This window comes from Grampus griseus (assembly GCF_964374135.1).
Source record: "Grampus griseus genome assembly, chromosome: 5".
NCBI lineage: Eukaryota > Metazoa > Chordata > Mammalia > Artiodactyla > Delphinidae > Grampus > Grampus griseus.
Window position 1 is genome coordinate 142079503 of NC_138998.1, and position 12098 is coordinate 142091600.

General features: G+C 58.6%; 1 protein-coding gene across 1 annotated transcript in view; it reads right to left on the reverse strand.

Annotated features, from left to right (window-relative positions):
* Nucleotides 1-10278: 10278 nt before the first annotated feature.
* Nucleotides 10279-12098, reverse strand: part of TSPEAR (thrombospondin type laminin G domain and EAR repeats) — a gene marked incomplete at its 3' end in the record, with an annotated part of 59732 nt that continues 57912 nt past the window's right edge. Inside the window, exon 12 of the mRNA XM_082655607.1 lies at nt 10279-10432. Coding sequence (XP_082511733.1) covers nt 10279-10432 — 154 coding nt within the window. The remainder of the gene's footprint in view (nt 10433-12098) is intronic.

Genomic DNA, 12098 nt, shown 5'->3' on the forward strand with positions numbered 1-12098 from the left:
GTGGCCGCCGGCTGACCAGCGGGACACGGGCTCTGTGGGTGAATGGGGTCCCCCTTCCCCATGCATCCCGGGGAGCACACAGTGGGGAGAGGGGTCAAGCCGCACAAGGAGCCGTCACCTGGCGGGTTTGCCCGATGGACGTGACCCTGAACCCCTGGGTCAGGGGAAGAGAGCAGACAGGCCTGGATGGGGGGGGGCAGATGTCAGGGTCTTGCCGTTGCGGCTCGTGTCCCATAGGTGCCAGCCAGCCTGGGCACTTTGGGGGGCCCTTTCCTTGCTGCCAGGGAACTCTTCATTTGCTCTTACACAGAACCAGCCCAGAGCCTGATGCCAGCCAGATGCTCTTCTGGGGGCGCATGGGGAGAGAGTGGGGCTTCTTTCCCCCCAGCCTTTGCTGGTACCCAGCGCCCAGCCAGCCTTCCCCCTGGTGTGGGCCTGCCGGGCTCCTGTTCTGCCCTGCTGGGAAGAGGAAGTGGGCCCAGGAGCCCAGAGCACACCCGAGGGCCCACCCCCTCTCATCCCGGGTCCAGAGTCAGGGCGCTGCCAGGCCCCCTGGCCTTTCTGGCCTCCTCGCCCCTCGTGGGGTCTCCCCGGAGAGCATACCTCTCTCCCAAGCCCAGCAGGACCCGGAAGCTCCTTCCTGCTCATGGCAGCTCCCGGCCCTGGTGTCTGGGAGCCCAGCCCTCCCCTTGCCCTTTTCCCCCTCCTCCTTTCCTCTGTCTTCCTCTCCCTTCCCCTAAGGGACTGCTGAAGGCAACGCCCTGCCTGGGCCCACCCGGTTCCTTGCTGCCCTGTGGGAGTGCAGACGCCCATCCCCAGACCCGTGGGCCCTCGGGCTGACCCTCCACCTCCTGCCCAGCACCGATGGGCCGGCATGAACCGGCATCTGCTGTCTTCTAGTTATGTGGAGGCCGGGGTCAAGCCGGGCCCATAGAGGGGACCCTTGTTGACAGTGGTGGGGACACAGCAAAGGGGGTGCCTCAGTCGGGGGACATGGGTGGCCCCTGGCTGTCATCGCAGTCTAGGTGAGAGGCCTCAAAGAGCTTCGTGCGCACAGCCCCGCTTCTGCAAAGCCCCTCCTGCCTGCGCAGGTAGCACTTCACAGGGCCTGGGGGTCAGGGTGGGATGACTTTGGGGCTGCTTATGGGGCAGAGGGGCGGAGTGAGTGGACCGTCCTGACAGCCACCCAGCTGGGCCTCTCATCCTTCCCATGGGGGCCAGAGGGGAGGGGAGGGACAGTGAGGGGCTCATGGGCCACTTGGGAGCCCGGTCCCCCTGCCCAGCCGCTCTGGGCCGGCGTGAGACTGCTTGCTCTCTTGGTCCCTGCCCTCACCATGGACAGTCCCCTTGGAAACCAGAGCCCCATCCCCGATCCTGACCCTAGGAGGGGACATCCTACATTCACGGCCTCCTGACACCCCACCTCCCTTCCTCTTTGGACTTTGGGGCCCCCAGACACCCACAGTTGCTCCCTTGGGTGGTCCAGCATTGGGGGATGAGCAGGCATACTGCTGAGCCCCCAGCAGAGCCATCCTGACACACACAGGCTGTCCCTGGTGGGCTGGGCTCCCAGCTCTGCTCCAGAAGCACCCCAGGCCCCTCCTCGAGGTCGGCTGCAAGGCCGTAGGAGGGCCTCGAGGCTGGGGCTGGGAGAATGCCTGAAATGGTTCCTCTCCGGGAAGGGCCCCGGTGCAGGAACCAGGGGCTGCCCCCCACCTCGGGGACCCAGTCCCTCAGTCCCCCTGCAGGGAGGGTGGACGACAGTTTTAAATTAGACGCGGGACTGGCGTTAAACCTGGTTGTGTTTTTCTTAGAGGAAAGTTGCTCCAGGGAGGAGGTGGGGCGGAGGGGCGGGGATAAAGGCGGGGGCTGGACAGCCCTGTGCCGGGTGCTTCCCAGCCTCCCTTGCAGCCCGCTGTCCAAGATGCGTTTGCACGAGACTTGGGTCCTGGACTAAGTTCCCTGGGGAGGAGGCACTGCAGACTGTGGAGGAGATGGAATGTTCTGGACTCGTGGCAGCCCCACCCCCCACCCCATGGCAGGAGCCTGGGGCGGTTTCTGGAGTCGCCTTTCCTGGAGGCTTGGCCCCAAACCCCATTCTACTGTCCTCCCCACCTACCGACTGCGAATCCTCAATAAACGTTTGTGCTTAAGTCCACTGCGGAGGGGCTCTGTTATCTGTGGCTCTGCGACCCGACCCGGGCCGGACCTGCCCTCGCTGCCTACCCTGCCGTGTTGTGGAGCCGCCAGCACTGCAAACCCACAGCTAGAAGAGCCGGGCCAGGGCTGGGGTGCAGGGGGTGCTGGGCCTGCCTGGAGTGGCTCCAACAGGCTCGTGATGGCCGATTGTCAGGTTTTGAGGAATTTTGTGAGTCAGTCGACACCGTGATGACAGCTTGAGGTTGTCCATGGGAGAGTCTTTACTTCAAGGCCATTGACAGCAGCTACAATCGAGATGCCCTCTCCTGCCCCGAGAAGGCTGTTGGCCGTTTGGAGGTTGTTAGCACTGCTGCTGGGGTCCCTCAGGGGCACCGCCTGGCACCCGGTGAGCCAGTTCTGCTTTCACATCACCTCGCCCTTCAGGTCAGTTCTGGGGGCAGAGCAGTGGCCCCCCAGGATGTCCAGGTGCTAATCCCGGGAGCCTGTGAAGATTGGAAATGGGCCACCAGCCAAGGAACGCAGGAAGGAACGCAGGAAGGAGCGCAGGAAGGAACGCAGGAAGGAGCGCAGGAAGGAACGCAGGAAGGGACGCAGGAAGGAACGCGGGAAGGAACGCGGGAAGGAACGCGGGAAGCCCCTAGAAGCTGGAAGAGGCAGGGAATGGATTCTCTTTCGGAGCCTCTGGAAGGAAACAGCCCTGCACACCTTGGTTTTAGCCCAGTGAGACCCGTTTTGGACTCCTGACCTCTAGCATTTTAAGAAAATAAATTGGGGGCTTCCCTGGTGGCGCAGTGGTTGACAGTCCGCCTGCCGATGCAGGGGACGCAGGTTCGTGCCCCGGTCCGGGAAGATCCCACATGCCGCGGAGCGGCTGGGCCCGTGAGCCATGGCCGCTGAGTCTGCGCGTCCGGAGCCTGTGCTCCGCAACGGGAGAGGCCACAGCAGTGAGAGGCCCGCGTACCACAAAAAAAATTAAAAATAAAAATAAATAAATAAATAAATTGGTATTGTTTAGGCCGCTAAGTGTGTGGTCCTTTGGTACAGCAGCTTCAGGGGACTAATAGTCTCCCCACTGTGAGAGCGGCTGCTGTGCTAGGAGCAGGTGGCCATCTGAGCTTCACGGCTGCCCTGCTCGTTCTCACTGAGTCCCAGTTCTGGGGTCAGTACGTGTTTAATGCCTTGGCTGAATGACCAAGGGTGACCCCAGGAGCTCACTTCACCTGTTGGCCTTACTCCCTTCCCTGCAAGATGGGAGCTACCCTCCCAGACAAAGGGCCATAGTGCGGGGGCCACAGCAGGGCGGGAACTCCGAGCCCGCCGGCTTCCACGGTCCCCACACACACGCATACTACTCACCTACAGTGGGCACACACGTGCACCACACACTCATACACATGTACGCACGTGCTCACCCAGACACACACCCACGCTCACCACACATGCACGCACACCCACCAGGCAAGCCCACAGGTGCATGCCTTCATGCTCACACAGGGCCATACACTGGACACTCGCCCCTGCCAGCAGACGTGCCCACAAAGTGTACGCACACACACGCACACATGCGCTCATTTCTCCTTTGCCCAGGGGACATCTGGGGGTCCCGCTCAGCCTCGCCCCCCACAGGCTAGGGTGAGAGGCGAGGCCTTGCCGATCCCTAACCGGGGGCCCTGAGGGCAGGTGTTGGGGGACCCCCGAGTGCCAGGCTGGGCGCAGCATCTTGAGGAGGCCACGTGTCAGGAGGGACAGCTCTTCAGGGACAGCAGCTTGGACCCGGCCTGGAGGAAGGGCCTCTGGGTGGGTGCCCGGGCCCGGAGTTGGTGAGGGTGGGCCGGGGGGCGGGCTGCACACGGGGGACCCCACGGAGGCCGTGCCGACTGATGGGGATGAGGTCGGTCTCAGCGGCAGCCAAGCTGCACGGTCTTGTAGGAAGCGGGCGTGGAAATGAGCGCTCAGGCCCCTGGTGGGCCCAGGGCAGGCTGCCCGCTGGGAAAGAGCAGTGGCCACGAGGGCACGTGGACGGCACGTGACGCCGGGCAGGGCACCTCAGCGAGCTCTCACGGGGGCCTGGCTCGGTCGGGAATGTTTTTATTTTCAGACAAGAAACCCAAGATTCCGAGGTCCAGGGGGAGAAATGGCGGATTCAGGAGTTGGCTTGTTGCGGGCAGAGTGGGGCTGGAATCCGGGCCTTCTGACACCCAGGCCTGGAAGTCCTCATCTGGGCCCTGGAGTGTTGTCAAAACAAAGAGGCAAGTCCCGGGCTTAGCCCCAGATTGAAGAATGGCCAGAGCTGGAGGCAGCGCAGAGCCCGGCCTCCCGGGTCCCGCCCTGCATGCGGCCGTGCCGGCCAGGAGCGGAGATGCCCTCACTGAGACCCATGTGTGCCAGGGTCTGCATCTGTAACCACGGCAACAACACTGGCCAGAAAGAGGGCAGGCACGCGGTTGACTCAGCTGTCAGAAGCAGCCACACACCTGCCTGAGTTCTGTGCAAAGCGAGACGGAGAGACAAGCCCACTGGCCGACCTTCCCTGTGCGCCCAACTGCTCTTGGGGAGGAGGGGGCCTTTGAAGGAAGGGCTACAGAAGCAGCAGAGACAGAAGCAGCCTGGGAGTAGATGGAGAGTGGCCACCGGGCTAGGACGCTGACCCCAGAGCCCATGTTGACAGCTGACCCTTACTTATGAACGGGGAAACTGAGGCACCGAGTGCTGAGAGCACTTGCCCAAGGTCGTGTGAGATGCCGCGCTCCCAGCTGGGGCGTGACCAGGCTGCCGGGCAGCGGTGGGCGGCAGAGAGACGTCCGGCAGCGGCCCGTGAAGCCTCCGCAGCCGGGCAGTGACATCAGGGCAGTTAAGATACGGAGAAAATCCCCAAAGAGCACATTTGTGTAAACATATGACCACAGTCACTGGATTTGTAGCTGTGGCAGGTGTGGCTCTCAGAGCAATCAGGACACTGAGCTGTCACCTGTTCAAAGTCCCTTATCTCATCAAGTCGCACCCGACTCCCAGCGCCCAGCCAGCCCGGGGCAGGGACCCCACAGGAACGTTCACCATGGCTCTGCGCCCTCCTCCCCCTTCCACCTGCCCTGCCACACACACGCACACGCAGACCTTTGGAAGGGCGGCGATGAGGGCCTGGAGGCCTCTCTGGGTGGGGTCACCTCTACGCTGGAATTCTCTGAGGGGCCTGTTGTCTGAGGCGGTGTGCAGAGTGGGCACCCGGGCCCTGACCCAGGCGCCCCGGCACAGCTCTGAGCGGCTGCCCCTGCCAGGCCCCACCAGGGCGGCTCCTCCGCCCGCACAGGTGAGCTGGAAGCGGCCCCCTTGGGCCGTCCTGCTCCCCAGAGCCCTCGGCACCCCACTGTCTTGGCTCAGCTGGCATTTCCCCTGTGCCCACCGCAGGGCAGCAGCCAGGGCGGGCCTTGCTTGGCCAGAAGGACCGGGTCCTGCTGTCTCTCTGGGGGGTGGTTATCACTGGGGTTAGTGGTGTTGCCAGGGGATAGCCCAGCTTATGTTCAGCAGGACCTAGTTCCCCTCCAGGCTCCCCTGGGCTTAGCGGTCTCGCAGGGGTCACTGGATCAAGGGCGCGGCGTGGACGCCAACCTCCCGTCCTTGTCCTGGGCTGAGAAGTCGCCTTGGAGTCAGAGCCTGTCAGTCTGGGCGTCACAGTAATGGGGACACCAAGACTGAGGTTTTCCAAGCCAGTAACTTACAAACAGAAGAGCTGCTCTGCTCAGTTTTCAACTGTAGAGCAGCCCCAAGAGAAGGACCCGGGCAGGTCCTGGTCACCGCGCCGGCCCCGGAGCACCTGGGGCTGTGGCGTTCGCTCCATGACCTGTGGGCGTAGCTCACCAATTTAGCCTGTTTTGCACCGTTTGGATTTGTCCTGCTGGCAATGTTTGCTCTTGTCCGTGTGGGGCGTCGGGTTTGTACTGGTTTGTCAAGCCTCCTCACACGTTCAAAGCACCGACCGTCCGAGTGGCTCCAGTCCTGACGTTTCCTCAGTTTGTGGTGGCATTTCTACGTATTTATATTTTTAAAAGACACAACGTTATGTGTTTGCCAAAGATATAAACTGTGTCTCTTTACCTCTACCTTCCCTTTTCAGTGGCTTCGTTTACTTCCATTGTTTTTACCTTTAGAAAATTTCCCTCCAAAGAGCAAAAGAAATTCTATTCCAGACTTTCTATTTCCAACATCCATAACTTTAACTTTTCCATATTATGCTAAGACCAGGTTGAATTGTTTAATTTGAGTGTAATTCTTACTGGACTCCAAGCTTCCCCTCACTTTTTCGAAGTGTTTTTGCCAATTGGTTCTTCGAGATGTTCAGTGGGGCTTCATTGATTAAAAAGGGCAGCTTTGGGATTTGATTGGCATCGCATAAAAACTGCATTGGAACTTGGGAAATTTTGACAATGTTGGGATAGCAATTTGAAGATTTGTCCAAATCTTCATCTATCTCCCACAGTCTGATTTTTTTTGGGGGGGGGGGCCACGCCACGCGGCTTGCGGGATCTTAGTTCCAAATCTTCATCTATCTCCCACGGTCTGATTTTTTTGGGGGGGGCGTGGGCCACGCCATGCGGCTTGCGGGATCTTAGTTCCCTGACCAGGGACTGAACCGGTGCACCCTGCAGTGGAAGCACGGAGTTCTAACCACTGGACCGCCAGGGAATTCCATCCTGTGGTCTGATTTTTATGGTTTCCTTAGAGTTTATTTCTTTTAATAAACGAGATAATTTTGCCAGCAACACGGCACTGACACACCTGGCAGATGGGGAAGTAGGGGGGCATAGCTGGTGGAAGAGGTGCGATTCGCACATCTGGTCATCCTCCCCCTGGATCGGGTTTCAGGGAAGGGAGCCCCGGAGGTAAGGAAACGCGAACACTGCCGCAGAGTGTTCTCCAGGAAACCATGACCCTGAAGAAGAAACTGCAAAGAAACGCAGTTTGTGCAAAGATGTGCTTGAAGTGTTGTTTATCACAGAAAAGGCCGTTGCATCTCTGTGGATTAACAAAGGATGACCAGCCCAGCAATCCCCAGGACGTGGCTGTGAAGAAATATGACATGGGTGTCAAAGGGACAAGAATGTGGTCACGTCACACTGCGTGCAAACTTCCGGGAGCCGCACGCGCCTTGGGAATGTTTATCAACAGGACAGAAGCCCGAAAGCTGACTTGGAAAGATGTAAACAGTGCCATGCTTTCTGCGTTGTTCCCCCTCTGATTTGCATTCATAACTTACACACATCTGATTTATGTTTTTTGTTTCCGCCCAGTGGAGCAGAGCTCGGACACTGTGCAGGGACGCAGTGGCAACACTTGGTCAGGACGAAGCCCCGGGCAGGGACAGGAGGCGGTTGCTCCCTCTGTCGCTACTGCGCTGGTGGCACTGGTGTCCGTCGTCTGCCTTCTACCTCCCTGGGCACCAGCTGGACAACCGGGTCAGCCGAGGGAGAGAGAAGCCGCGTAGGATGGGTGCTTGGGGAGCACAGACAGCGCCCAGTTGACCCCTCCTTCATGGGTACGTGGGGGCACTGAGGCTCGGCCACGGACTAGACGCAGCCGTCCTGACTCCCGGGCACCTTTGCCCGTTTGAGCACTGTGTCCTCGGGGGCTGGGGCTGGAGGACTCCCCAGGAAAACAGTGTGTAGAGAGGAGACATTATCAGAATTGGCTCGGGGCATTGTGGAGGCTGCGAGCCCCAAACCTGCAGGGAGGTGGGCCTGGGGAAGAGCCAGGAGGGCCGACGCACAGTGCCGGGCCCAGGGCGGTCTGCTGGGGAACCCCTCCCACTGATTGCGCGAGGTCCCACACATCACAGAGGGCGATCTCTCTACCCAGAGTCCACTGATGTAAGTGCTCATCTCGTCCAGACACACAAAAGGCAACCATCCCAGGCGTGGAGACAGGGGTCTGGGAGGCCCTGCTGTGTTCCTGGCCCGGAAGGCTGCCCTCTCCTGTGTGGGTGCCTTGCTTCTGGGGGCCCTTCCGGGGGCCCACCTGTGCAAAGAGCCCCGAGGTGACGTGGCACCCCAGCCCCCAGCCAACCCTGACTGAGGCTGCCTCCCTGCAGGCCCCCTGGCCCGTGACCCTCCTTCTGTCCCTCTCACGGGCTGCTCAGGCCGTGCCTCAAATCCCGGTTAAAATCAGAGCCCCCAGCCGACCAAACATCCCTCTCAGGGAGGGTGGGCAGTTGAGCAAATCAAAGTCGAAACGGGAAGCCTGCTTGAATCTGAACCTCAGATAAGCACCAAGAACTCCTTTAGTATATATTCTATGCAACACTGGGGCTATGTATTTTTTTAAAAAGCATTCATTGTTTCTCTGTAATTCAAGTTTAACTAGGGACCCTGCATTTTTCTCTAGCACCCTTGGCCCACCCTCCCTGCACCAGCAGATCCATGACCCTCCGGGCCAGGCCCACTGGCGCCCCCTGCTGCCCAGGGCAGGGACTCAGCCAGGCCTAGGGACGACGACAGCAAGGATATGTGGGTCCAGGAGGGATGCGGGACCGCGGCAGCAGAACCTGACTTGGAGGGAGGGGGCACCTCCTCTTTCCCCAAAGTACGCAGCGTATACAAGGGCAGGGAACTGCCCCGGGGGCGTCCTAGACCCGGGCCGCCTCTCTCACACGGGTGCCCCGGCCTGGTGGCCCCAGAGCCCCCCTCCCCACCCCCCATTCTTTGCCTGAAGGAGGCAAAGCTACTGGCCTGAAGGAGGCTCTAGAAAATTCTCCACTTTGGGAATTCAAGAGGGCCCTGGTCACAGTTCTCGAGACCCCAAGCCTGGTCAGGATGGCCCGGGAGCAGGCTCACATCGCTTTCCTTCCTGGGCAGTTGGGCCTCCCCAGTTCTCACGTGGAGCCGACACGGAGAGCCAGGACTGTGGTTGCAGCTGCTACCGTGCCCCTGGCTGTGTGATCCTGGGCAAACGTCAGCCAGGATTTCGAGACGGAAAGAGCAGAACATTAGCCCAAGCATGGGGCCTTCCTGCCGCTGAGGTCCTGGCTCCTATATCCCATCCTAGAGCAGGCGGGGCCTGGGTAGTGGAACAGGCCTGGCTTAGCTACTGCCCCGTGGTCTCCTGGCTGGATGGGCACCCCACAGGGTCTTCCCAGCAAAGCTCCTGGCATGGAGAAGTCCCCTTCCACCGGGGAGGCTTCCCGGTGGTGATGGCATCTCCCCTAGGCTCCTGGGGGGGTGTCACGTCGCACCTAGCAGCCGCCCCAGGGAGGCAGAAGGCCCAGGCCTGGTGTAGGCTCAGGGCATGGACATGGGAGGAGCTGGGCGAGCACTGGCACTGCAAGTCCACCCGGTACACCCACAAGGCCAGCCACGATGACCGGGGATACCAGCCTGGGTGCAGAGGCAACAGGGTCCCGTCGACCCGGGGTCTCCCACGGGTGTGGCTCCGGGAGGAGACAAGACGCGTGCCAGGCATCCTTGGGATTCCTGACCTGACCCTACCCCCCCGCATTCATGGGTAAACTGAGGCTGGAGGAAAAAGCTCCTGCTAGGAGAGGCGTGCTGGTGACCAGGGACCCAAGGGCACGTCGGGCTGTGGTGGCAGAGTGCGTGCTACGGCCCGGTGACTGCTATCCATGAGGGTCGAGTCCCCGCCAGAAACACAGACGCAGCAGTGCTTTTTGTAGAGAGCACATAAATATAGTTCAGTCTAGACAGAACACAATAAATAGCTGGTACAGAGACGTCAGACAGCATCAAGCCGGTTCCCGTGTCTGGGCTCCCCGAGCAGAGCTGAGCATCTGGCCACGTGGTGGGCACCGCGGGAAGGTGACCAGGCTCCGCTGTTTTTGAGGTAAAACTTCGTATGAACTTTTCCTTTAAAGCGAAATCCCTGCAGGACACCAGACGTGCAGGGGCAGCTCTGGCCTTCCACGTGGACACCCACAGAGCCACATGAGTCCGGCCACCATGGTTACCGGGGTGGAAGTGAAAACATCCTCGGCTAGACAAGAGCCAGGGGCGGCGAGGTGGTGGCTCTGGAAGCCACAGCTTCTCCCAGGCTCGTCCCCGTCCCTGGAGGTTCTTCTCAGGTGAGGTTCTGGGGTGCGGCCAGGTGGGTCCCATTCCTGGGTCCCTGGGCCCATCACCCTGTCCTCAGCTTCAGCACCCGGGACAGCGGCTCCTTGGCGCTGGAGTAGACCAGGTAGGAGCCGGCAGCCGTGCGGAAGGTCTCCCAGTCCCTGCAGCCGAAGGTCGGGAGGCTGTGCACGGCCACGAAGCCTTCATACCCCTGCCACCTGTGGGGAGAGACTGTCAGCCTCGGGACAGGGGCGCCGGCGCCAGGCTGCCCTCAGGGAGAGGAGAAGGTGCCTGGGCGTTGGGGCTCCCACTGTATCCCCCCTGCCGTGATCCCCGCCAGGCCTTCTTCACCTGCTTCTCCCACCGGGCACGGCATGGAGGGGCCCAGCATCCCAGCCTCACAATCCCCCCAGGTTACAATCGCGGGGAGCTGGGCCAGGAGGGGCCTTCTCAGCCTGCAAAGAGGAAACTGAGGCCCGGAAGGGGGGACCTGCCCTGTCCGAGACCCCGCGGCTGCTCTGATCCACCCAGGGTCCTGCTCCCATCCTAGATTGCCCTCGGATTTCTCCGTCGGGCGGGGGATGGGGAGGGCCTCCTGGTGGGTTAATAGTGGGGTCCGAGCTGAAGCCCCCTCCTCACTGCTGGGGTTGGCAGTGAGGCACGGCCCTCAGACGCACACCTGGCACCCATCTTTGGAGGCAGGAACCCCACTGCCGGCACACGGCCCTGTGACCCCCGCTCCCACATGAGGATGCTGTACCTAGCCCTTCGTCCTGCCCCAGTCAGCGGTTTCTAGGTTTTGCCCTTCAAAAGGGATTTATCGACAGGTAGCTCTGTTTCCATTGGGTGGAGGCCCCAGAGTGGGCCGCCTGGATCAAAAGCAGTCGTAGTTTTAATTTAAATGTTTTTCCAGATGACTTTCTGGAAAGGTTGGGGTGATTCCTGTCCTGGTGGGGAAGGGCCAGCCCTCCCCACCGAACACACACACACACTCAGCACTGCGGGTCTTTAAACAGCGTCCAAACAGATGGGAGATGTGCGTCACCCTCGCGCTCTGAAACAACAATCTCTAACATGTTTATTCACATTGTCCATTTTTAGTTCTGAAGACCCTATTTATCTCTTTTGCCCATTTTTCCAAATTCAAAACAAATCTTTTATTAATTTGTGGGGTTCCTGTTCTGCCATATGTGTTGTGGACAGTTTGTCCTTTGATTTTGAATGGGACGCCCTTTCCATAGAAAACGTTTAGATGTAGGTGGTCGGCCTGGCGGCCTCTTTCCAGCCTAGGGAAGGTCTCACATCTTCTCTGCAGAACTTTGAGGTTTTACAAAGTCATCTTAGCTTTTCTTCTAATATTTCTGTTGTTGAATTTTTAACATTTAAGTGTTTTCTCCTTATAAAATTTACTTTGTGTATAATATGAAGCAGAGGTATAGGTGTGTTTTCTTCCAGATGGACAGAAAATTACAGGAAATTATTTTATTAATTCGTCTTTTTCTCACTGAGCTGAAATATAGCATTATCACACTAGATGATTGTGAAAGATCGGCTCTTTTCTGGACTGTATTCTACTCCTTCTACATATTTGTTTATGTTTAGCAAAAATCATACTGCTTTATTTGCACGCTGTCAGGACCTCCTTCACTATTCTCCTTTTCAACATTTTCTTGGCCATCTTTGAAAATTTTTTCTTCCATATGAATTTTTAAATTACTTAAATTTTTAAATTACTTAAAATTTAAAATTACTTAAAATTTAAAAATTAATTAAAACTTAAAAATTACTTAAAATTAATATTTTTTTAATTACTTAAAATTTTTTAAAATTTTAAATTACTTAAAATTTTAAAAAGTTTAAAATTACTTAAAATTTTAAAATTAC